This window comes from Ipomoea nil, unplaced genomic scaffold, assembly GCF_001879475.1.
Source record: "Ipomoea nil cultivar Tokyo-kokei standard unplaced genomic scaffold, Asagao_1.1 scaffold2704, whole genome shotgun sequence".
Classification (NCBI taxonomy): domain Eukaryota; kingdom Viridiplantae; phylum Streptophyta; class Magnoliopsida; order Solanales; family Convolvulaceae; genus Ipomoea; species Ipomoea nil.
Window position 1 is genome coordinate 1,203,182 of NW_017619132.1, and position 24,026 is coordinate 1,227,207.

Here is a 24,026-nt window from a genome sequence, read left to right on the forward strand (position 1 = left end):
TATCATAACTCAACTTGTGCTCAACCAACTAATCTAAATCAACTCCGGTTAATATTCAATAGTTTTATTTTACTAATACTAACACATGTACTATATATACATATATACATACAACAATTATATATGGGGTGGGAGTGGGGTGGGGGCAGCTGCCCCCCTCTGGCTCCGTCCCTGGTGGGAGCAACCTCTCAAAGTGAGAGGGCTTCTTCTGCGCAATAAGCAAATGTCTAACATCTGTGGTTCATGTTCAGTTGAGTTACCATAATTTACATCCTCCCAAATATTTTGTCGGATCGGGATGTGGGGCCCTTAGGGTTAGGTTCAACCTTTTGGAAGAATGTATGTATACATAGTTCTATATAGAGCATGCACTAACGCGCTGCATGAGATCGCTATATATATATATAAGGAAGCCAAACCAAACCATATTCTTTCATCCATACAAACCACTACGCCTGCCATAATGATAGGTTGGGAGGAGGTGTATAAGGTGGTGGTGGCGATGGCGCCGCTGTACGTGGCGTTGGCGCTGGGCTACTTCTCCGTCCGGCGGTGGCACATGTTCAAACCCGACCAATGCGACGCCATCAACCGCTTCAACTGCTTCTTCGTCATCCCTTTCTTCAACTTCCAGTTCATGGCCCACATAAACCCTTACCACCTCAACTACCCCTTCCTCTCCGCCGACGCCGTCGCTAAAACCCTCGTCATCGCCGCCCTCGCCGCCTGGGCTAATTTTACCAAGAAAGGCAGCCTTTCCTGCTCCGTCACCGCCTTCTCTCTCTCCACCTTAACCAACACCCTCATTGTCGGCGTGCCGCTGCTCCGGGCCATGTACGGCGACCTGGGCGCCGACCTCGTCGTCCAGGCGGCGGTGATTCAGAACCTCGTTTGGTTCACTTTTCTCCTCTTCGCGTTGCAGTTCTGGTTCACCCGGACCCACCCGACGACGTCGTCCCGGGTCGCCGGCGCCGGCGCCGCCCGAGATTCGCATGGCTCTTCCGTTCAGATGGCCGGCGACGTCGAAGCTAATAATAATAACGAAACTAACACTTATAGTGACGATTCTGCCGTGACGGAATCCACGTCAGTTTTGTCACTAATGATGCCCGTTCTCTCTAATCTTGCTCAGAATCCTAATTCCTATGCATGCTTTCTTGGCCTCTTCTGGGCTCTTTTGGCCAGCAGGTAACCATATAATATAAATCAAAATAATTCCATATACCCCAACCAAGTTGGTTAGGTTATTAACTTGATAACCATAAAGTGAGTATTTGATAAATAGCTGTTAACTAATTGAGCTAATGGGTTTAACTAGTTGATAGCATTAGCTAAGGGTAGAATTGTAGAAAGATGATTGGGTAAATTAGCTGATCAGATGTAAAATGACTTTCTCAAAAAACTGCTTTGAGTAGCTTTTTGAATTTTAGTGTTTTAGAACAATAAGCTATTACAAAAAGCTAAGCTAATTAATCAAATACCGATAGGCTAACTATGTTACCAAACAGGGCAAAAGTTAAAAGTTCCACCCCTAATGTGAGCGGCCTATAGGCCTTATTGGTTTGAGCTGGTGATCCTTTGTCACCACTTGGTAGAGTTTACTCAGTGTACATCCTTAATAAGTGAGTGTGAGATTCAGATTCTCTCCTTACCTAACAAATTAACTCGATAAAATAATTATTTTGACGGTCCAAAAATTAATGAAATTTATATTGCTTAATTGGTCACATATTTTTTCCCAGGTGGGATTTGCAGCTGCCAAGTATAATAGAAGGGTCTATTGTGATCATGTCAAAGGCTGGGAGTGGAGTTGCCATGTTTAGCATGGGTATATATGTGCTTACGTGTATATATATCATATATTATTTCTTGAACCTAATTATTATATTAAGAAACAAATATGGTTAGGTTTATAATTAATTGATTAATGTATTATTATTAATACCTTTTGTGACGGATGTGCAGGACTTTTTATTGCACTACAAGAGAACATAGTTGAGTGTGGTGCAAGTGTGACGGCATTAGCGATGGTTTTAAGGTTCATTGTCGGACCAGCAACCACGCTAATTGGATGTCTCGTTTTAGGTTTGCGTGGTGATGTCCTAAGGATTTCTCTCATCCAGGTATGATTACACTAAGCTCCTAAACTTTTATTTTTATTTCTCAAAAAAACACGCAATCATTATTCAAAATTACGATATATATATAGTATACTTAACTCTTGCGCAATAGCCTGTAAACCACACACAAGCCTACACGGTAATCCAGTTTATGTATCATAGTTTGCAAATTACCGTGCACATACATGATACATAAGACCCTGTGTGTCAGGTTCGACTGTGTAAGAGTCATATGCATGTAATAGTCCTATATGATGGGCTCGACTGAGAGGGTCTTGTGTAATAGTGTTCAAAGCACACAGGCTATTTTCTGTAATATCTGACGAACGAACTACACAGGACCCTATGTGATGAGTTTGACCGATAAGGTATTGACAATAAGAATCAAACTCGTGACTTCTCAATATGAGAATCATGCTTCTATCACCCAGTCACCGCTTTTGAAGCTACATCATATCTTTTGTTACATAATTAAAAGCAGTTTAATTATAGATTATGATTAAACATTCATTAATGGTCTAACTAGGCAAGCATGCAACATATATAATTGGCTTATTATATTCCATAATTTCTTTAACTTTTAGGCCGCACTGCCTCAATCTCTTGCATCCTTCGTTTACGCCAAAGAATATGGACTCCATGCAGACATTCTCAGCACCGCGTAAGTCCACCTCCACGTACTTTACTCAAGTTTTGATAATTAATTTCACCTTAGCTTACATATAATCAAAAAAATCCGACCACCTTAAAGGAAACGATTCACATTAACATTACTTTTAATGTGGTCGAAAAATTCAGATGACTTTACTAATGATCGTTACGTTTTTGTTACATGTGACAGGGTTACCATTGGCACCTTGGTTTCTGTTCCGTTGCTGATTACGTACTACGTAATATTGGGGTTCCTACACTAATACTGAACAAATCTTGGCATGGGCAATATCATAATTTACTATTTGTGATGATGCCTTGACAACTTTGTAATTCTATTAACTTTTAATATTAGCATTCCTCACTTATGCTTTTTTTTTTTTTTTTTTTTTTGGATCAAAGGGAACGGTAACTCGGGCATTACCACTGTCAGTCCCGTCACATATGTTTTTTTTTTAAATGATAAATGTCAAAAATCTTGTGGTCAATCGTCATAACTGTACGTGATTCTTTCAAATGAGAGATCACAGGTTTAAATCCTATTAGGAGATTGACTCTTTGTACTTCACTAGGTTGAGAAAGTATGTGTAGATAAATATTACATATTGCAACATAGCCAACAAAAAAAAAAAGTCAACAAAATCGTAGCAAAAAGAAATGGGCCTATGTCCGGATTTCTAATAAGGCCCAGGCAAAATGAAATGGGCCTATATCCATATTTTTGTAGTCTTTGCTTTTACATCCCCTTATATGTTGGAAAAAAGAAGTATTTAATTAGCATCATATCCACACTTATGCCAAGAGGTGTTAGTTCAAATAGATTGATTATTGTTGTTTTTATGGGCAGCCCACCATTTTTATTTTTTTTTTTGTTCTCTTCCATCCAATCAATGTAGGCCATAGTGGTGGGATCTTTATGTCATGAACCGTGCACCGTTATTTATTTTTTTTCTTAATTAACCGCGCGACTTTTCTTCTTTATTTTCACATTTTGCGGTTTCACTTCCTCTTCGCGCAAGTTTCTTCAACATAATCTTATAAAAAGAAAATTCATAATTTCATAACTGCACATTCATAATTGCATGGATTTATGAATGTGCAGTTATGAAATTATGAATTTTCTTTTATGAGATTATGAATTTTCTATTATGAGATTATGAATTTTCTGTTATGAGATTATGAATTTCCTGTTATGAGATTATGAATTTTCTATTATGAGATTATGAATTTACAGTACATTCATAATCTCATAACAGAAAATTCATAATCTGACCAAACGCGCATCGTTAACACTACATTAGTGATTTTTTTTTTTTCCGTAAAAACGGCACCGTTTGGATCCGTGTTCACCATTCATGGTGAACACGTTTCCAGGGCATAATTTGCCATAGTGGTGGGAGAAATATTTTTTGGAGTACAGACACTCAACATGAGTGACCTATTGACCTTCTTGGTTTGAGTCAGACAATCATGAACAACATAGGTTGGTTTATCTTTTTGTAATCTTTTATCGACTATAAGCACAAAGGGATACTCAGTACACACTATCGGATAGTGACTGTACGTTTCTATTCTCACTTAATATATATATACTTAATTGTATAACCCTCCTTCAAGCCATACTCCCTAGCTAGAATTCTTAGAGGCAAATTGCATGAGATATAACTATGGGAAGCATATATGCCAGACAACAATATATGGGAGCAGAAGAACAATATATTCGATTAGGAAGTTGGTATTTTTAATGTGTTGTTGTTGTTGGCTGCCCACAAACTACGTTTTGTGCTCAACATTTGTTTTGTCACTTTTCAATAGATATTATTACTTTAAAACAAAGTATAATAATAACTTATTTAAGTCACAATTCAACCTGCCTTTAATTAGTGCCTATAGCCACGTAACAATTGTCATAAATGTATGGGTTAATATGCGTTTTATTTCACATGTTATTCGTAATTATATATAGTTTGTAATTAAGTCATTACATAGGAATATTTTTTTTTCTTGAATGCTACTAGCTCTATTACAACACAGAGAGCTAATAACGCCTCCACTGAGGCTCGAACTTACAACCTTCCAAATGGAAGTCCAACCCGGATACCATTAGACCACATAATCCTGGTCATTACATAGGAATATGATTTACCCATTATGCACTTTTAAATAGTGATAACAAATTTTTTCGTAATTCAAAAAAAACAAACAAATGATACGTTTTGTTACTTCTTTTTATTGTTTTGCGGTTTTAACCACACATTGTAGTATATATTCAAACATACTTTCTCAACCTAATGAAGCACACAGAGTCAACAACACCTCCACTGAGGCTCGATCTCATGATTGCCCACATGAGAGAGGTCACTACATACCATCTGAGCACAAAGTGTTTGGCCTTTCCTATATTTAGTTGTTTAGATAAATTTTGTATAATTTTGGAATAACTTGTTCCTCATAGTGATGTAAATTTAATATTTTAGTTATTTGTCATTGGATTAAAAAAGAAAAAGTGTGGTAATATTTTTGTAATTTTATTCATCAAGTATATTTATCATTTATGTGGTGTATTAAGTATAGTTATGTGGTACGTTAAGTGTCGGTATGTGGTACAACACCTAATGCTGGTATGTGGTGCATTAAGCGCTGGTGTTGTCTGTCGTGCACTAAGGGATGGTCTGTGATGTACGACCAAGTGTATGTACGTGCACTGTGTCGGCCACGTGCATGTTGTAGCTATTGATCTGAGCTCATTTAATGGTGCAGATCTGTCGAATCAGAACCAGGCTATATATATATATATATATATATATATATATATATATATATATATATAGAGAGAGAGAGAGAGAGAGAGGGGTTGACAGCGCAGCAAGGAATGGAATGGAAGGAGAATATGTAATCTCACTCACTCATTCATCAGCACCATACGCAGCAAGGATTATATGCACGGACTATTTGCAGCTTTTGAATCAGAATCCACCTTCTATTCAATTTGGTGCATCAATTCCATTCTCTCTCTCTCTCTCTCTCTCTCTCTCTCTCTCTATATATATATATATATATATATATATATATATATATATATATATATATATATCATTTTCCAATTCCATTCAGTAAATGATTTTTTAAATAGGGATTTTTTAAAAATAAACAATATATTTATGTGCGTGTTTTTTTTTTTTTTTTTTTTTTTTTAACTTATAAAATAGAGACTTTTTAACTTTTTTCTTTTTGAAGAATGCGAGTATTGGATTGTTGTTCTTAAAAAAACTCTAGCGAGACTCGTATTGTTTTGGAGAAATAAAATGAAAATTTGCGGAATGAAATTAAACAGGGAAAAAATGAAGTTAGAAAAGTTTTTTTTTTTTTTTTTTTCCTTCTTCAAATTAAACAAACCCCAATAATTGTAGAGCAAACCTAAAAGACTGTTCTTGAGATACAACTTAGTTGATTAATAAATTCAGAGTAAAGTTAATAACATACTTTATGTATTGACAATCATATTGTATGTTTTAAATAAAAGAAAAGAATTAATTTCACTTTTGGTCCCACGACTTTTGATGTTCTATCACTTTTGGTGCACAACTTTAAAATTTTTTAATTTTGGTGCCTAACTTTGTTATTTTTATCAATTTTGGTCCTTTCGGCCAAATTGACAGTTAAATGTTGTTGGATTTTATATTGTTAGGGGTAAAATCGTCATCCCAAGGAAACATCTTCAATATCTAAACAAAATCACCGTAAAATCATATCTATAGGTGTTTGATGATGAGAATAATGGGGAAGATGGGCAGAAACCAGACAGATCTATGGGATTTATAGTTTCGACCATTGGCAAACTCTTCTTTTCCTCTTAATCTGATTTTTCTTTTGTTTAAATATTGAAGATCTTTCCATGGGATGACGATTTTGCCCCTAAAATATAAAATCTAGAAATATTTTACCGTCAATTTGACTAGAAGGACCTAAACTGATAAAAATAACAAAGTTAGGCACCAAAATTGAAAAAATTTAAAGTTGTGCACCAAAAGTGATAAGAACTCAAAAGTCGTGGGACCAAAAGTGAAATTAATTCTAAAAGAAAACAAGAAAACTAAACATTATTTTTTGCCCAACAAAAGTTTATATTATTTTAATTAGAAAAAATGATCAAATTGGCCGCCTTCTCCGGCAACAGGAGAAGGCAACCAAGTTGGTCGCATTCTCTAGTAACTAGAAAAGACAATTAACTGGTCGCTTTCTCCAACAACTGGAGAAGGCGACCAACTTGACCATTTTTTCCCTTGGTCTCCTTGGTCGCATCACCAGATCAAATTGTTTGCCTTCTCCGGCAACTAGAGAAGGCGACTAGTTGGTTGCCTTCAATTCTCCAGTTGTCGGAGAAGGCAACCAAGTTGGTCATCTTCTCCAGTCGCGTCGTCGGAGAAGGTGACCAACTTTGTTGCCTTCTCTAGTTGCTGGAGAAGGCAACAAAGTTGGTCGTTTTTTCCAAACACGATTGGCGACTGCTTGATTGTCATCGATGTTAGTCATCGCTCATCGGAAATTATTTGGAGTATTGCAGGAGAATCGTTGGATTTGACTGGAACCTTAGTTGACCTGCAATTCCAGGTCACCAACATGTTATTGGGCTTCATTGCTTCAAAATAACATGTTTGTGGGTGTATGTAATTGCAACTTTTGAAAGTTTAATGTCCTAATTGACTTTTTGAATAAAGTCTAGGAGCTTATTTGATCTTTTGTCCTTTTCCCTTTTAATTATTCGGTAATTCTATAAACACTACTTATAATTTTTTTTGAGTGACGTGAGAAACTCGTAGTCATTACTCGAAAGTATGCATTGGACAAATCCCGCATTATAACTTAATTGACAGACAATCACAATGAGATAAACCAGTCTAATTTGTCCATATATAGCTCACCAGCTCAAACCAAGAAGACTAATTGTGATTACCAAGTCCAACTTGGTAAGGTTGTCCTGTTACAAGTTTTGTGTGTGTCACAACAATGCATGGCATATATTCCCCATACCGGCCAGTATATATGCCATACCAAGGGAACAAAATAAACACACTCAAAAATTATATTATAGGAAAATGATAGGGTGGGGGGATGTGTATAAGGTGGTGGAGGCCATGGCGCCGCTATATCTGGCGCTGTTCTTGGGCTACGCCTCCGTACGGTGGTGGAACATGTTCAAACCGGACCACTGCGCCGCCATAAACCGCTTCAACTGCTTCTTCATCCTCCCATTCTTCAACTTCCGCTTCATTTCCCAGGTCAACCCCTACACGATGAACTACCGTTTCCTGGTGTCGGACGCCGTCGCCAAATCCGCCGTGGCCACCGTCCTCGCCGCCTGGGCTAACTGCGCCAGAAAAGGCGGGTTTGACTGGTCGTTGACCACCTTCTCCCTGTCGACGCTGAACAACACCCTCGTCGTCGGCGTGCCGCTGCTGCAGGCCATGTACGGCGGCTTGGGGTTCGACATGGTGGTCCAGTCCGCCGTGATTCAGGCGGCGCTGTGGCTGACTCTCTTGCTGTTGGGGTTGGAGTTCCGGCGTACGAGGTTGTCGGAAACCAACGGCGACGACGAGATTGTCGTCGCGCGTTCCGCGAAAATGGGAGGAGATGTAGAATTGGCGGCGGGTGGGAATGCTGACGCCGTTATAACGACAAGAGTTGTTACGAATGTGAGGAATAAGACATCGTTTGGGACATTGATTAAGGTTGTCTCCTTGAAACTTGCCAAGAATCCCAACTCTTATGCTTGGTTTCTTGCCTTGGTTTGGGCTCTAGTGTCCTATAGGTATGTTTCAAATTTAATTCTGCATTTTGTTGTTGTTGTTGTTATACATTAATCTCATTTTAATAATAATAATAATAATAATAATAATAATAATAATAATTAAATGAGTACGTAAAATGTAAGGTATATATCAGATGAAATGACACTTTAACATGAAGTTTTGAGAGTGCCTAGAACATGAACAAAATTAGTGTTTGTGTGTAAGGGTCTAGAATACACCCTTGTAGAGGAAACTCGTGTTCAAACCAAAAGAATAAAAAAATATATTATAAAATATAGAGAAAATGCCACTTTTTGTTCCTGAATCATAGATAAATAATATTTTTGTTTTTTAATTATACTTGTTGTCACTTTTATTCCTGAATTGTGTGCGGACGGGTATTTAGTGTTCTTTAATTTTATTATATTGTATGTTAAGAAAACCACTTTGGAATATACTTGGTACTTCGTAAACAATTAAGGAATGAGAAGTATTATTTTAAAAAAATGGTGAGTATTTAAGTATTTAACTTATATATATAGTATAACTTTTTGATGCACTAACATATGCATAATTAGTGCATGCATGTGTTGGACACTACTTGAGGGCTCAAACCCATGCTTAATTAGTGCATGCATGTGTTGGATACTACTTGAGGACACATATTTAACTATGTTACAATGTAGTATCTGTTCATAGTTATTTTCTTAACTTGCTGAGGGCTCAAACGTATGAGCTTTCATTTGGGAGAGTCACTTCATGTCACTAGACCACAAGGTCATAGGCAATTTGATGACTGCATTTTTTAATTGTACAAGACTAATAATTTATCCTTTTTTATCCAATATATTGTAGTGTATGTAAGTAGCATTCTTAGGTAAATCATGAGATGTGTGATATGTACTTGTATATTAGTACCGGCCCACAGTAATTTTTATTTTAATCACTAACAAAAATTGAACCTTGCATTGTAAAATTTATGAATTTATTTTAATTTAGTTGTCTAATTGAATCGTATTCTGAAAGAATATTCCATATATATAATAACCTGTACATTTTTTCAGGTGGCATCTTAAGATGCCTGGCATAGTGGATCAGTCTATTTTGGTCTTGGCAAAGGCTGGGAGTGGAGTTGCCATGTTCAATATGGGTATGAGTTTGTGAGTTGTGATCTTAAATAATTGTTAAATTATATTTGGGTGATGGGTACACTAGAAAATTCGTGACTTTGACTACTTTATTGAAAAGTGGTAAGAAGTATTCATTATTATTATTATTAGGCTAAAGTGTCATCCCCTACCACGAACCATTTCTGAGTATTCATATCGCACAATGATCTTTAATAAGTGATATTTAGAGCCATAGACCATAATTTTTTTTCGTCTAGAGCTTTTTACAGGTTTCCGGTAATAATATCGCCGACATGAAATTTTTTATTAGAATATTATTACCAAAAACACTAATAAAAAATTCTATGTCAGCAATATTATTACCGGTAAGCTGTAAAAAGTTTTAGACGAATTTTTTTTTTAATAGTTTATGACTCTAAATATCACTTATTAAAGTTCATGGTGCGACATGGATAATCAGAAATGGTTCATGGTGCGGAATGACACTTTAGCCTTATTATTATTATTAAGATCATAATTACTAACTAGAAATTTCACTAATTCCAATAATATCAATTTTTCCTATTGCGATTGAATAAATTATATTTGAAGTGAAAAAACTTTTTATATTTTCTCTCATTTAAATATTCACTCTAGTGCTCTACTCTAAGCAAAGTTATATATTTAAAAAATTTAAAATTATTAACAAAAATATATTTATTATAAGCAGGATTATTCATGGCATTGCAAGAGAACATCATATCTTGTGGTACCGGTTTGACTATATATGGTTTGGTGCTGAGGTTTGTAATCGGTCCTGCAACATCCGCACTTGGTGCTATGCTTTTACGCCTCCATGGTGATGTCTTCAAGATTACCATAGTCCAGGTAACACACCCTCCTAACTGAGTTATTTGGACAATTGACTTGGTAATTATATAGTTACGTTTTAAATTTGACTCTTTGTGGGACCAGAACTGCATATTAGTCTTTTTGATCTGAACTGGTCACTCGGTCAGTTATATGCAATCTAGGTTGACTTACCGCTTTATAGTTCTTTGTTAGCTTGGGTCACTGGTCACAAGGAGGACTACATTCAGAGTGTCACTAATTAACTAGCATTATTGTTACACTAATATTCTATTTACGATACTATACAACATAGAAAATTTTTAAAATGTCAATCGTCACATTGGATTTTTATGCCGCATTTTTTTTTAATTAAATCAAGTTGAATTTTGTTAATTAATTAATTAATGAGCATAGCTTATATATATGTTGGTTACGTGGCACTGCAGGCAGCGCTCCCTCAAGCAATCACGGCGTTCGTCTATGCAAACGAGTATGGATTACACGCTAACGTTATTAGCACCGCGTAAGTTTCTTCATTTATATATATATATATATATATATATATATATATATATATATATATATATATATATATATATATATGTGTGTGTGTGTGTGTGTGTGTGTGTGTGTGTGTGTGTGTATGTGTGTGTATTCAATAATCTTCAATTGTTTATTTACTAATGGATGAGATTAATTAATCCACATATTTTACTTGAAAGTATGTGTCTTGTTGAAATTTACCCCTCCCTCTCTCTATATATATATATATGGCAAAATGAGGAACAAATTAATGAAATGTATTTTAATAAATTTTAATTTTGTTGCAGAGTTATCATAGGCACAATTGTTTCTCTGCCAGTATTGATTGGATACTATGCTGCTTTAGACCTCCTGCATTGAGTTCATGGGCTTTGTAACCTTCACTTGTAGTTTTCTTCAATTTTATCAGCCCATTTCATTATATGGCTTTTTTTAAATAAATATTTTTCACTACGTGATGAAATTCTTTATATTATTTAATTTCGGGATTACTATAAAAAGAAAACATGGAAAAAAATTACAAAAATGGCGGTCAAAATCATTATAGTCGATTACCATTTTGAGTATTAACTCACTAATTGTTCATGATTTGTCAACTCATCTCAATATTTTTTATTGTTTAAAAAGAGATATTATTAGAGGTAAAATTAGTGGTCTAATTAAAATGATTAAGTTTCTAATGAATTTGACATTCAATTCTACTCTTAATTATCTCCAGATTAATTAATTTCCCAAACAAAATTTTAATTTCACAATTCGGTATATGAATAAACGCCATTACTAATGTTATTTATTCTTACTACGGAGTTACTCGATCGTATTTAATATCAATTAATTAACATTTATTAATTTCACAGCTTTTGAATTCCGTTATAATCGTCTCTGTCTCCATTAGCTATAAGTGGTTGTATCGTTCTTCCTCTTTGTATAAGTTTTACAATCCTCAATACATCATACAAATTTTATCGAAGAAGGAGCTCTAAAATCAATAGGTATTTCTAAAGCGTAATTTAAAAAAAAAAAAAAATAATCATTGAACTTTGCCAGAGTTTGTTGTGGGTTGTGGACCACTCTATATATGTTGCATGCGTTTGTTATATTAATTGCATATATGCATTAACTAGGTCTATGTTGTTACGGTTTCAAAAAAAAACAGAAGAAGAACTAGGTTGTAACTCATCACTAATCGAATGAACAAATAAAATCAATTTTGATTTAATTATATTATATGATTTTAGATTTAGGTGGGTTGAATTGGAGTCTGATCGAGATGTGGGGAAGGCTATGGGGATCACTTTTTTTCTTTTTCCTCGCGATTGTCGTGCAGTCGCAGCAAAATGTGACCCCCGGATCACAATCCCCGCCGCCACCACCGCCATTGTCTCCTACTCCTCCCCCGCCTAAATCGCCCATCCCACCTTCACCCCCTTCCCCTACCTCCCATCCCATTCCCCTACCTCCCATCCCATTCCCCATCGCCCCATTGGGCCCCGAGAGCCATATCACCAAAGCAACCCACCTCCACCCCCTTCCCCTACCTCCCATCCCACTCCCCATCGCCCCGTTGGGCCCCAAGAGCCATATCACCAAAACACCACCTCCACACCCTTCCCCTACTTCCCATCCCACTCCCCATCGCCCCGTTGGGCCCCGAGAGCCCTATCACCAAAGCAACCCACCTCCACACCCTTCCCCTACTTCCCATCCCACTCCCCATCGCCCTGTTGGGCCCCGCGAGCCATATCACCAAAGCAACCCACCTCCACACCCTTCCCCTACTTCCCATCCCACTCCCCATCGCCCCATTGGGCCCCGGGAGCCCTATCACCAAAGCAACCCACCTCCACACCCTTCCCCTACCTCCCATCCCACTCCCCATCGCCCCGTTAGGCCCCGAGAGCCCTATCACCAAAGCAACCCACCTCCACCCCTTCCCCTACTTCCCATTCCACTCCCCATCGTCCCGTTGGGCCCCGAGAGCCCTATCACCAAAGCAACCCACCTCCACCCCCTTCCCTTACCTCCCATCCCACTTCCCATCGCCCCGTTGGGCTCCGACTGAATTTGGGAAAGAAACCAGGATTGCTATTTGGAGGCATTGCTACGCTATTACTGGTGGTGTTTGTGGTAGCATTCTTGGTAATCAGGAGGAGACGAATGTTAAAAGCTTCAAACGTAAGTTTAACACTGCAATGATTTATTCTATGAAGTCAAGTTTGCTTAGATACGGAGATATTATTGAATCTGTTTTGTATTACTCCAACCCAAAAATATCCAATCTATGTTTCTGAGTATTTGCATTTAATTTAAGATATATGGTGTAATATCTTGGGTTGGAGCATAGGTTGCCACCAAAGCCCTTTTTTGGTAGGCGATTTATAAAGTGATCATATGGGGTGGTTTTTTTTTTTTTGTAATTTGAACTTTGAATGATGGTACCTCTGTTAAGGAAGTTTGCTGATATATTGCCATCTTTGTGCTTGCATGTGAAGAGTGAAGAAAATTCTGTTGTTGGAAGAATCTGAAACTGCAATGTGTCGGGAGAAACTAGTTAAAGTGCTGGAAAAAAGCCAAGAAAGAAACATGTTTACTTGTAATTATCTTCTCTAGTTCTAACTAGCTTTGCTTGTTGAAATTGCACCGTGACACTTGAAATATAAAAGCTATGTATTTTACTTGTTAATTAGGTTATGCAGTAGTTACGTTCATTAATTAAACTTGTTTAAGCAAATGTAAATAATGAAAGTTAAAAGCATAAAGAATGTAAAGCATAAAGTAAATTAAAAACACAAAGAAATGTTACGCAGTTCGGAGCTCCTTCTCCTACGTCTGCGGGGCAACCCACGTCTGCCCAATCCACTATAGATGTTCTCCAAAAGGAGTATTACAAGAGGTAAATACAGATGGCCTCCAGCCTTTACCACTACCACTCTTTCTAACACCTATCCAGGATTGACACACGAATACCCGAACAATCTTCACAAGATGCTTCAGCAGTACCACGTACTGATCATGCAGTACAATATAAATATTCTTACGAATTAAATCAGAAATTACATTCAAAATATAAATTGCTTTGTAAAATCAAGAGAGCTCTAGCAGTGTATAATTCTCAAAGTTGGGCAAATGCTTCCTTCGAACCGTGTGAATTTATAGCACTTCTTGAACCATTAGTTAGGATCCTTAGTAATAGCTTTTTCCTTAGCCACCACTTGTTCAAATGAATCACCACCACTTATTCTTGTTAGAATAAACCACTGCCTTTCCTTGTTAGAATAAACCACTGCCACACATTTTATTTCTTTGACATCTTCACACGCTGACTTCATACTCCAAGGCACAACATTCATATATTTATATCACATGGTCCAAAAATATAATTAACTTTAACAACTCTAATTAATTAAAAACAATAAATTAAAACTATTTACTAAATAAAATAGCCAATAACTTAATGTGTAAATTATTTTACACTTACAATTACTAAGTACAAACACATTGTCGAAATAAATAAAGAGTTTGATTCTCCTTAAATAAAGTCTCGTGTTTTATTTGGCTCTTTCATCTGAGATTTAACAATAATTCAACGATAAATTAGTTGAAACTTAATGTGACTACGAGATACTAGAAGTTTTCCTGCTGGCCATCTGAACAAATTAAATGAACTCACTCCTTCATTTTCCCTCACAGGGGCTGAGGCTCCTCTACACTCTGCAGCCACACCAAGTCATCTAGGCATGCATACTCATTTCTGGCTCAAAATTCAAAATCAGAAAAACAAAAAAAAATACCTTCCTGCTTTGGAAGAAACTCTAAGTTTGATTGGGAAAGAGTTCTACTGAAGCCATCTTAGTATCAGCAAGAAAGAGCAACAATGATGATTTAGTAGTCCCCTCCTCTCTTTGTGATCCATACAGAACAGGGAACGCTGTATATCTCAATAATAATGTGTATAATATGTTTTAAAAAAATTGAAGAAAACAAGTCTTCTAAAGGTATACAGCTTTGTGTGACAGTGAAAATGGGTTAATTATGAATTTTATGAAAATGTGACAGTGAAAATTATGAATTTACAGTTATGTAATTATGAATTTTCTGTAAATTTATAATCTCATAAAAGAAAATTCAGAATTTCATAACTGCACATTCATAAATCCATGCCTACACATTCATAATTTATGAGTGTTGAAGAAGCTTGCGCGAAAAGGAAGTGAAACCGCGAAATGTGAAAATTAAGAAGAAAAGTCGCACTGTTAATTAAAAAAAAAAAAAAAAAAAAAAAAGAAAGAAAGATTGGTGGAAGATAACGGTGCCACTTACGGGCACCGTTACGGTTTAGGACATGGTGGACACGGTTCCATGGCATAACGATTGATAAAAAGAAAACATGGAAAAAATTACAAAAATCGCAGTCAAAACCATTATATTCGATTACCATTTTGGGTAGGGAAAATGGCACTTTTTCCCCCTATGTTATATACTTATAGCACTTTTTCCCCCTCAATTATTTATGTAAGCACATTAGCCCCCTCAATTATTTTAAAAGTGGTGGTTTTCTCCCCTAATATATTAAATTGACATTTCTACCCTTAAAGTAAACATTTTATTTATTTTACTTCTCCAACAAATTATTGCGTATATGTAGCGATTACCACGGTTCGGTTCGAACTGAACCAGACACTATAGCAATCGAATTAAAAGTTTTCAGTTATGATTCAGATTTAGAACCCAATATTTGGATTTCAATTTATTAAATTTAAGAATAAAAAAAAAAAAAACTGGATCATGAACCGGCAGTTCCGGATCCCGTTCGCGATTTTGAACCGTCTTTATTTTAAAATTTTATTTTTTATTTTAAAATAGTTTAAATTCAACTATAAATGTATTTTATTTTTTCAGTTTGGAACATGAACCGGCCATTCCAGTTCGCGATTTTAATAAACTCTAAATATCGCGTTTTGATTATAAATTGTAATTGGAATATTTTGGTTTGGTTACCATAGTATCTGGTTTGAACCAAATTATAGTAATAATTTATTGGAGAATAAAAATAAATGAAATATTTATTTTAAGGGTAAATATGTCCATTTAACATTTCAGGGGGAAAAAGAGCCACTTAAATAATTGAGGGGGAAAAAGTGCTATAAGTATATAACATAGGGGGAAAAAGTGCCACTTTCCCTTTTGGGTATTAACACATTAATAAATTATTCATGATTTGTCAATTCATCTCAATATATATATATATTATTGAGAACATTATTGTAAATTGATCAATATAACCTAAAATATAACACTTAACCAAACAAGGTAATATTATATCCCACAATCCACACCAAACACATAAAATAATCTTACATTCCTAAAATCTCACATTACCTTCCTGGAGGTAATCCTATTACTTGGAGTAATTCAAAATTCCGTGAACCAAACGCCCCCTAATTGTTTATTATTAATACTAATATTATCTTTTATATATTATAATTCCTTTAAGATTTTTTTAATAAAAAAATTATTGCAAGCGCAATAAGAGCATCCCTAATAAATGGTTTTAGGGTGATTTTTTGTGATGTCAAATGTGGGGTGGAAGAGAGGAGGAGAACAGATCTGAGATCAGAATGTGAGAGATCTATGCAGGAGAATCAAATTTTTTACTTTTATTGTGAACCTCACTAAATAATTAAAAAAACAGTTCCTAGCAATTTCCTTTTTTTTTTTTTTTTTTCCGTTCTCCTCTCTTACTTGGCACCTAAATATTTTTGAAAAAAAAAAAAAAAAAAAAACCTATATTATGAAGATGCTAAGAAGATAAAGAGGGAGACAAAGTTCTGACTTAAAAAAAGGAACGCAAACCTGCAACATAACCAATACAAAAGTAAGATATAAGTATATTAACGGGTGTAGCTTGATTAACATGTAATTAAATTTTTTTATTAAAAAAAAAATTGGTAGTTACTATTAAAAAATATGCATTTATTTTTTTGTTTAATAACTCACAAATCACACAAGAGAATGTAAATATAATATTATAACAACAACAACAACAAAAAATTAAAAAAATTAGCACTACTGGAAATTATGGAATTTTCGACCACCTGAAAGTGATCTTAAATCAAATTGAAACAAAAAAGTGATTGAAAATAGCAACAAAGGTTTTTTCGAATACCAAAAAGTGGTCGGAACAAGGCTTTCGACTTGATTTAAGATCACTTTCAGGTGGTCGGAAATTCCATAATTTCCAGTAGTGTAGATGAATTGATTATGAGAGGGTTATGCATTTATTATATATGTGTGACTAGGTAAGCTTTGCTATCGGGACAATAAAAGAATTTTAATAGCATCTTCAATTCTTATATAACTTATAGTAGAACGGTTACAGATCCCGAAACACAATTCAACTAGTTACTCAAATTTAATTTATCACCCTCTTTAAACCCAAACACCAATCTTCTAACATCTCCCCCTAGCTCCTCTCTATATATATCAAACTCTTCTGTCTCCATTGGCAAACACAAGAAGACCTGGAAGATGGGAAAGGGAGCTTCTTCTAGTATTGTGCCATTTATGGCCGCCATGCTAATAATGGTGTGTGCAAGTGTTTCCACAGAAGCAAATGGAGCCCAAAAGGCGGCTGCAGCCGACAGTGGTACGAGGTTGACGATAATGTCGGCGCCGAAAAAGAAACATTCTTGTAACCTGTTCGAGGGAAAATGGGTTCGGGACAAGTCATATCCCATGTACAATTCCTCGGCCTGTCCCTTCATTCGCAAGGAATTTGACTGCATCAAATATGGTCGACCCAATCAACAATACCTCTCGTATCGATGGCAACCCAAACATTGTAACTTGCCCAGGTATAAATTGTTCAAACTCTATCGCATTTAAATAAGTCAAAATTAACTGATAAGTCACTATGTTACTAAACAGACCGGGCCAAAGTCTATTTTGATGGTATGTTAAGTTATCATTTTGCTTGTAGATTTAACGGCAAAAATTTCTTGAAGAGGCTCAAGGGGAAGAAGATCATGTACGTTGGGGATTCTTTAAGTTTAAACAATTTCAATTCACTATTGTGCTTGCTCAGCGCTGCAGCTCCCGGCAGAATCACGACGAAACTGAAGACCATAAACTCTCGAAGTTTTACTGTCGTCACATTTCAGGTATGACCTATAATGTTTTAATGTTTGTATGTTATTTTATTCTGTTTTTTTTTGCTTTTTTTTTTGCTTTTTTTTTTTTTTACAATTCAGGTGTCAGTGCTGTCATTGACATAAGGTGTTGAGATTCATACAATTATCTAATTTAATACGCACAATACGCAATAATATGCAGGATTATAGAGTTGAGGTCATTATGTTCAGCTCTCATTACCTCGTAGACATCGAAAAGGAGAGGATTGGCCGTGTGCTAAAACTAGGATCCATCAAAGATGGAGAAATATGGAAGCAGGCAGATGTTCTTATCTTCAACAATTGGTTGTGGTGGGGAAGGACCGGACCTAAACAACCGTAAGACAATCATCAATCTTTACAATATTTGATATGATGTGCTCACATTATTTTAGTACGATACTAACGTTAACGTGTCTTGTGACATTGTAACATTATTTTAAGTTAGTTTAATGTAAATGAAAACGTTTTGTATATAGGTGGGATTTTATTCAGAACGGTAATAAGATTGTGAAAGATATGGATCGAGTAGCTGCTTTCAAGGCAGGTTTAAAGACATGGACAAAATGGGTGGAGACACAAGTTGATCATAACAAAACCAAAGTGTTTTTCCAAGCTGTGGCTGCCATACATTACAAGTAAGATTATATTTTACTCAGACTAATCATCGTTTGCACCCCGTACTTTTAAGCTCGTACCATACTCAGACTAATTCCCGTTTCAGACTAAACTCCGTTCACACCGGGCCCACCTTTAAGCCTGTATTATACTCAGATTAATTTCCGTTCGCACCGGGCCGACCCAATTAAGGGACAAAGTGCTAGCCAGATTAATTTTTCCATACGAAAGGGGTTCGAACTCCTGACTTCTCTTAAAGGACAAGAGTGCACCGCCACTCATGCCAACCAAGCTGGTTACAAGATTATATTAGGTTTATCATATCATTGAAGAAGGTGACAAATTCGCCCTCCCATTAAGTGAATAGTACAATTTAGTTTCATATTTTCAATGAATTTTTCAAACTGTTATAATTAACTTATAATGAATGGTACAGCGGAACGGAATGGGGCGAGCCAGGAGTGAAGAATTGCCTGAAGCAGACGACGCCGGTGAACGGATCGAGTTATCCGGCCGGACTGCCGTTGCCGGTGCGGATAGTGAAAGGAGCCCTGAAGAAGATGAGGAAACCGGTTAAATATCTGGACATAACCGTTCTTTCCCAGTTAAGGAAAGACGGACATCCTTCTATGTACAATGGTTTCAAGGGCATGGATTGCACCCATTGGTGTGTCGGCGGCGTGCCGGATACTTGGAACCAGCTTCTCTATGCACTTCTTGTTTCTCCGGCGACAAAATAGATATATAGATGCATATATGCAATCATGCACCATTATATGTTTACATTATTATCTGTGGAATATAATGATAAAGGCAATTTTTTTTTGTTAGGAAGATAGTGTTCTAGTTCTTAGTAACTGATTGTGTTTGATGTGGTAAATACTTTCGGGTATACAGATATGAGTAGAGATTATAATATGATAGTTCGGATAGTTAAGATGTGGGGTTGGAGGGTCTCGAACTTTTGAATATTCTAGAGAGAAAATGTTTTAAAAGTCCCCTCTATCATCATTTAATGTGATATTTATAGGAATTTGGAGGAGACACATGCCAAGAAATCGACATGTGTGACACATGTCTTCAACACATCTTCCTAATATAAAAATGAGAGCTATACTATTAACTCCTTGCATGACTTTCACTACCGTCACGTTTTAATCACTCTCTAACTCTACCATTTTTCAACCAAAATGAAGTTCATAATATACCGCCATCATTGAGGATTGAACTCTTTATATTTATTAATTGTTCATGATTTTTTTTTTTTTTTGGTGATGAAAGAGGAGTTGAAGAACTCCAAAAAGAAAAACTAAGTAACTCTGCTAGTAGCCACCATGTTCGTATCCCGATCAAGAAGAGAGCTTATCCCAGCCGGTGGATCCTCTAAAACCGTGGTCCCCCAGTCAGAAAACTGTCCCAAGTTGGCCAAGAAATCAGCGCATTGGTTTCCTTCACGTAAGACATGCACCAGCTCAAAGTTTTGGAAGGCCATCATCAATTGTTTGCAATTTGTAATCAAGGTGTCAGCTTCAGGCTTTGATCCAAAGTTATTATTATTGAAAATTTGAACTAAGGCTTCCGAGTCGGACTCTGCAACTAGATTCATGAAACCTCTCATTTTAGCTAGAATGAGACCTTCCCGGAGACTCCAAAGCTCAGCAAGAAAGCTATTTGTTGAGCCAATTTTAGTGGTAAAGCCCACAATCCAATATCAACCCATCTTATTTTCTTTTATTGTTAAAAAAGAGATATTATTAGAGGTAAAATTAGTGGTCCAATTAAAAGGATTAAATTTCTAATGAATTTGACATTTAATTCTATTCTTAATTATCTCGAGATTAATTAATTTTCCAATCAGAATTTTAATTTCACAATTCGGTATATGATCAAACGTCATTACTAATGTTATTTAATTATTCTTACTACAGAGTTACTCGTATTTAATATCAATTAATTAATATTTATTAATTTCTCAAAACGTAATCAACTTCAAAATTTTAATTTCAACTTGGAATCTAATAATATTAAAATTGTACTTTTTTCGACGAGAAAAATTAGCAACCACTATCTGAGGACGTGCATTAGGTAAACTACACTCTTGCGTGCAACAAGCTCAAGCAAGATGGGATTGACAAAAAGTCAAACTTATGACATTTAGGTACGAGAATTATGTTTCATCCGCTCGTCGATCTATCCCTTTCGGGGCATAATTAAATATTTTAAACGTATCAATCAGTAAACTTATCACTGTGTCAAAATTTATATCTAACTACACATTAAGAAGACCCTATACAATGGCTAACAGGCTTGATCGAGAGAGTGTTGGCAAGAATCAAACTCGTGACCTTTAAGTACAAGAATGATCTTTCACCCACTCGACCACCCTACAAGATCGACTATATTTTTATCGTAAATTATATATATATATATATATATATATATATATATATATATATATATATATATATATATATATATATATATAGACTTGCGTTCAAATGAGGACAAGTATATTATAGAGGACTGTGAGGACAAATGTAGTGTGTGCCATTAGTCTGTATGTCGTGTGCATGGCCGAATGTAGTCGTGTGCCACAGTTTGTATGTCGCGTGCATACATTTGTTAATTAATAGAGTCTGGGTTCGAAACCTGATGTTTACATGTATTCTTGTGTGCCATTATGTATAAATTGTGTGCATGATAGTAATTTGTTGTGTGCCCATTATTTGTCCTCACAGTCCTCTATATATTGTTGTCCTCATTTGAACTCAACCCTACCCTCTATATATATATATATATATATATATATATATATATATATATATATATATATATATATATATATATATATATATATATATATATATATATATATATATGCTAAGCACTTGGCCTTGTGTTCAGATGGCATGTAGTGATCTCTTCCATGTGGGAGGTCATGTACATTGCTCCGGATGATGATTGGTCTTCAATCTTCTTGGGCATACACGTGTTCCCCACTACTTGACATCAATAATCTTCACATGGATAAATAAAGTATCCTACCTTTTTGTATATGATATTTTGAATAACTTGGGCGTTTGGTGCTTGTGTTATTATGTTAGAGGTCTAAGGCTTGAAACCCCCCAATAGCACCTGTTAACGTGAAAATGGGGTGAGATCTAGGTGAAAAATGTGTGTGTGTTTTTTAATGGTAATAAGGGGCTTTTTGTCTTTTTTCCTAATAATATCCATAAACGTTTTTGTTAACTGACTTTTACTATTCGCATGAGATCAAAGCTCTATTCTTCTTTCTTTGTGTCTAAATTTCATGTGCATAAATTTGATTCTTAAGGTGCATAAGTTTGCTCCTTAAGGTGCATGGATTTAAAGTTTAAGGTGCATTACTTTGAATTTTGATTGTCTTACATTAAAAATTAAAGCTAATAATTAATACTTCAAAGCCGAATGTGCACAACTTTACTCTTTAAAGTGTATGAATTTAAAACTTAAGGTGCATTACTTTAAATCTTGATTGTCTTGCATTAAAAAGCTGAGAATTACTACTTCCAAACCGTAGGTGCATAACTTTATTTAAACATTAAGGAGCACAAGTTTCCTCTCTTTAAGGTGCATGGATTTAATTGATGTGTTGAAGATGCAAAGATAACAGTGAGTAGTGGAGAAGATGTTGTAGCTTTGCTTTATTTATTTTTTTGTTTTTTATGTTTTTTACTTTTATACCCCTCAACACGTGAATTCAAACATAATCATCGGCGGATTAAAAATTACAATCAACGGGTAAAATCAAGTGATGAGTGTTAGATGCATGGATGGTTATGATTAATACATATGTTTCACCTGAGAGAAGTTACGTATGATCCATTGTCTATAGTCAAAGCACAACTGAAGCCTAAAGAAAAGAGAATAACAAACTAACTGAAGACTAACTCAAGTCACATGTTTGCCCGTTAAGCACATTTGACTTATCGCAATCACAGAATAGGTGATTCACTAGAAAGTAAGCATAGTGTAGCGATAAAATCTGATATATATATATATATATATATATATATATATATATATATATATATATATATATATATATTATTCTGATTACACGTGACAAATTGAATGTTAGTTATATTTATTTATCACACAATTCATACAATCCTAACCTTGGACACTCATTTTATAACGGAAATTGTTGGATGATTGATCGGTGTCAAGCAAATAGTTGCAGACAATAATTAAAATTGTATTTATTATCATTATTAATTATTATAAGTTAATGAAACGACGTGCAAAAACGAGCCATGCACAGATCGATGAGTTGTAAGGCATGTGGAAACAGCAAGTGCATCTTGGATCTCGTTTTGCATGCACTAATTGTTTATTATTAATACGAGTACTAATATTGTCTTTTATATATTATAATTCCTTTAGAATTTTTTATTAAATTTTTTTATTACAAACGCAACAAGAACATCCCCAATAGATAATTTTTAGGTGATTTTTTATAAGGTCAAATGTATTATGGAAGAGGGAGAAGGAGGAGAGAGATCGAATGTGAGAGATCTTTGCAGGAGGATTTAATTTTTTGATTCTACTGTGGATTCTAGTAAATAATTTATAAGCTCTCGGTGACCATTAGGCACACCAGAAACGTCCAGTTGGACGCGTAATATTTTTTTTTTGTTCTGACGACAATAATTTTTTTTTTTTTCCTTCTTACTTCTCTCCTACTTACACCTAAAAATTTGTGAAAAAACTATACGAGGATGCTAATAAGATAAAGGGACACAAACCTGCAACATAACCAACACAAAAGTAAGATACAAGTATAGTAACGAGTGTAACTTGATTTACATGTAATTAATATTCTTTTATTACAAAATAAAATCTGTAATCACTATTTAAAAATATGTATTATTTTTTTATTTAATAACCCATAAATTACACAAGTGAATGAAAATATAATTATAACAAAAAATAAAATAAAATTTAAAGAATGGCGAAGCACATTGTGCTCAAATAGATGTAGTGGCCTCTCACATGTGAGAGGTCATAAGATCGAACCTTAGAGTCTGGTAGCATCTAAAAAAAATTAGAAGAGGGTTATGCATGGATTATATATATATATATAAAACTCTGCCGTCTCCATTGGCAAACCGCAAACACAAGAAGGCCGGGAAG

At 35.3% G+C, this 24,026-nt stretch overlaps 3 protein-coding genes across 4 annotated transcripts; all 3 read left to right on the top strand.

Moving 5' to 3' along the window:
* Positions 1–419: 419 nt before the first annotated feature.
* On the top strand, positions 420–3,203 carry LOC109155767 (auxin efflux carrier component 5-like). Of its 2 annotated transcripts, XM_019303413.1 has the most exons (6): positions 420–1,188; positions 1,743–1,828; positions 1,966–2,123; positions 2,705–2,781; positions 2,962–3,031; positions 3,063–3,203. In XM_019303413.1, exons 1-6 carry the CDS (start codon positions 464–466, stop codon positions 3,066–3,068), a joined length of 1,122 nt encoding a protein of 373 aa, XP_019158958.1. In that variant the 5' UTR covers positions 420–463; the 3' UTR covers positions 3,069–3,203. The 2 variants fall into 2 exon arrangements, with proteins under 2 accessions (XP_019158958.1, XP_019158959.1); XM_019303414.1 differs by having other exon boundaries at positions 464–1,188; positions 2,962–3,203.
* Positions 3,204–7,857: 4,654 nt separating this feature from the next.
* LOC109155774 (auxin efflux carrier component 5-like) lies at positions 7,858–11,485 on the top strand. Its single transcript, XM_019303422.1, has 5 exons — positions 7,858–8,580; positions 9,625–9,710; positions 10,400–10,557; positions 10,968–11,044; positions 11,352–11,485. Exons 1-5 carry the CDS (start codon positions 7,868–7,870, stop codon positions 11,422–11,424), a joined length of 1,107 nt encoding a protein of 368 aa, XP_019158967.1. The 5' UTR covers positions 7,858–7,867; the 3' UTR covers positions 11,425–11,485.
* A 6,107-nt stretch (positions 11,486–17,592) lies between these two features.
* LOC109155652 (protein trichome birefringence-like 41) lies at positions 17,593–19,591 on the top strand. Its single transcript, XM_019303274.1, has 5 exons — positions 17,593–17,918; positions 18,044–18,224; positions 18,397–18,572; positions 18,713–18,871; positions 19,288–19,591. Exons 1-5 carry the CDS (start codon positions 17,593–17,595, stop codon positions 19,589–19,591), a joined length of 1,146 nt encoding a protein of 381 aa, XP_019158819.1.
* Positions 19,592–24,026: the final 4,435 nt, after the last annotated feature.

What these genes read in the sequence shown, in the direction of transcription:
- LOC109155767 (XM_019303413.1), top strand. Translation starts at nt 464, where the DNA reads ATGATAGGTTGGGAGGAGGTGTATAAGGTGGTGGTGGCGATGGCGCCG. An exon ending in TGGGCTCTTTTGGCCAGCAG is followed by an intron (nt 1,189 to 1,742) that starts GTAACCATATAA and finishes ATTTTTTCCCAG; the next exon opens with GTGGGATTTGCAGCTGCCAA. An exon ending in GCAGACATTCTCAGCACCGC is followed by an intron (nt 2,782 to 2,961) that starts GTAAGTCCACCT and finishes TACATGTGACAG; the next exon opens with GGTTACCATTGGCACCTTGG.
- LOC109155774 (XM_019303422.1), top strand. Translation starts at nt 7,868, where the DNA reads ATGATAGGGTGGGGGGATGTGTATAAGGTGGTGGAGGCCATGGCGCCG. An exon ending in TGGGCTCTAGTGTCCTATAG is followed by an intron (nt 8,581 to 9,624) that starts GTATGTTTCAAA and finishes ACATTTTTTCAG; the next exon opens with GTGGCATCTTAAGATGCCTG. An exon ending in GCTAACGTTATTAGCACCGC is followed by an intron (nt 11,045 to 11,351) that starts GTAAGTTTCTTC and finishes ATTTTGTTGCAG; the next exon opens with AGTTATCATAGGCACAATTG.
- LOC109155652 (XM_019303274.1), top strand. Translation starts at nt 17,593, where the DNA reads ATGGGAAAGGGAGCTTCTTCTAGTATTGTGCCATTTATGGCCGCCATG. An exon ending in TTACTGTCGTCACATTTCAG is followed by an intron (nt 18,225 to 18,396) that starts GTATGACCTATA and finishes AATAATATGCAG; the next exon opens with GATTATAGAGTTGAGGTCAT. An exon ending in AGGACCGGACCTAAACAACC is followed by an intron (nt 18,573 to 18,712) that starts GTAAGACAATCA and finishes TTTTGTATATAG; the next exon opens with GTGGGATTTTATTCAGAACG.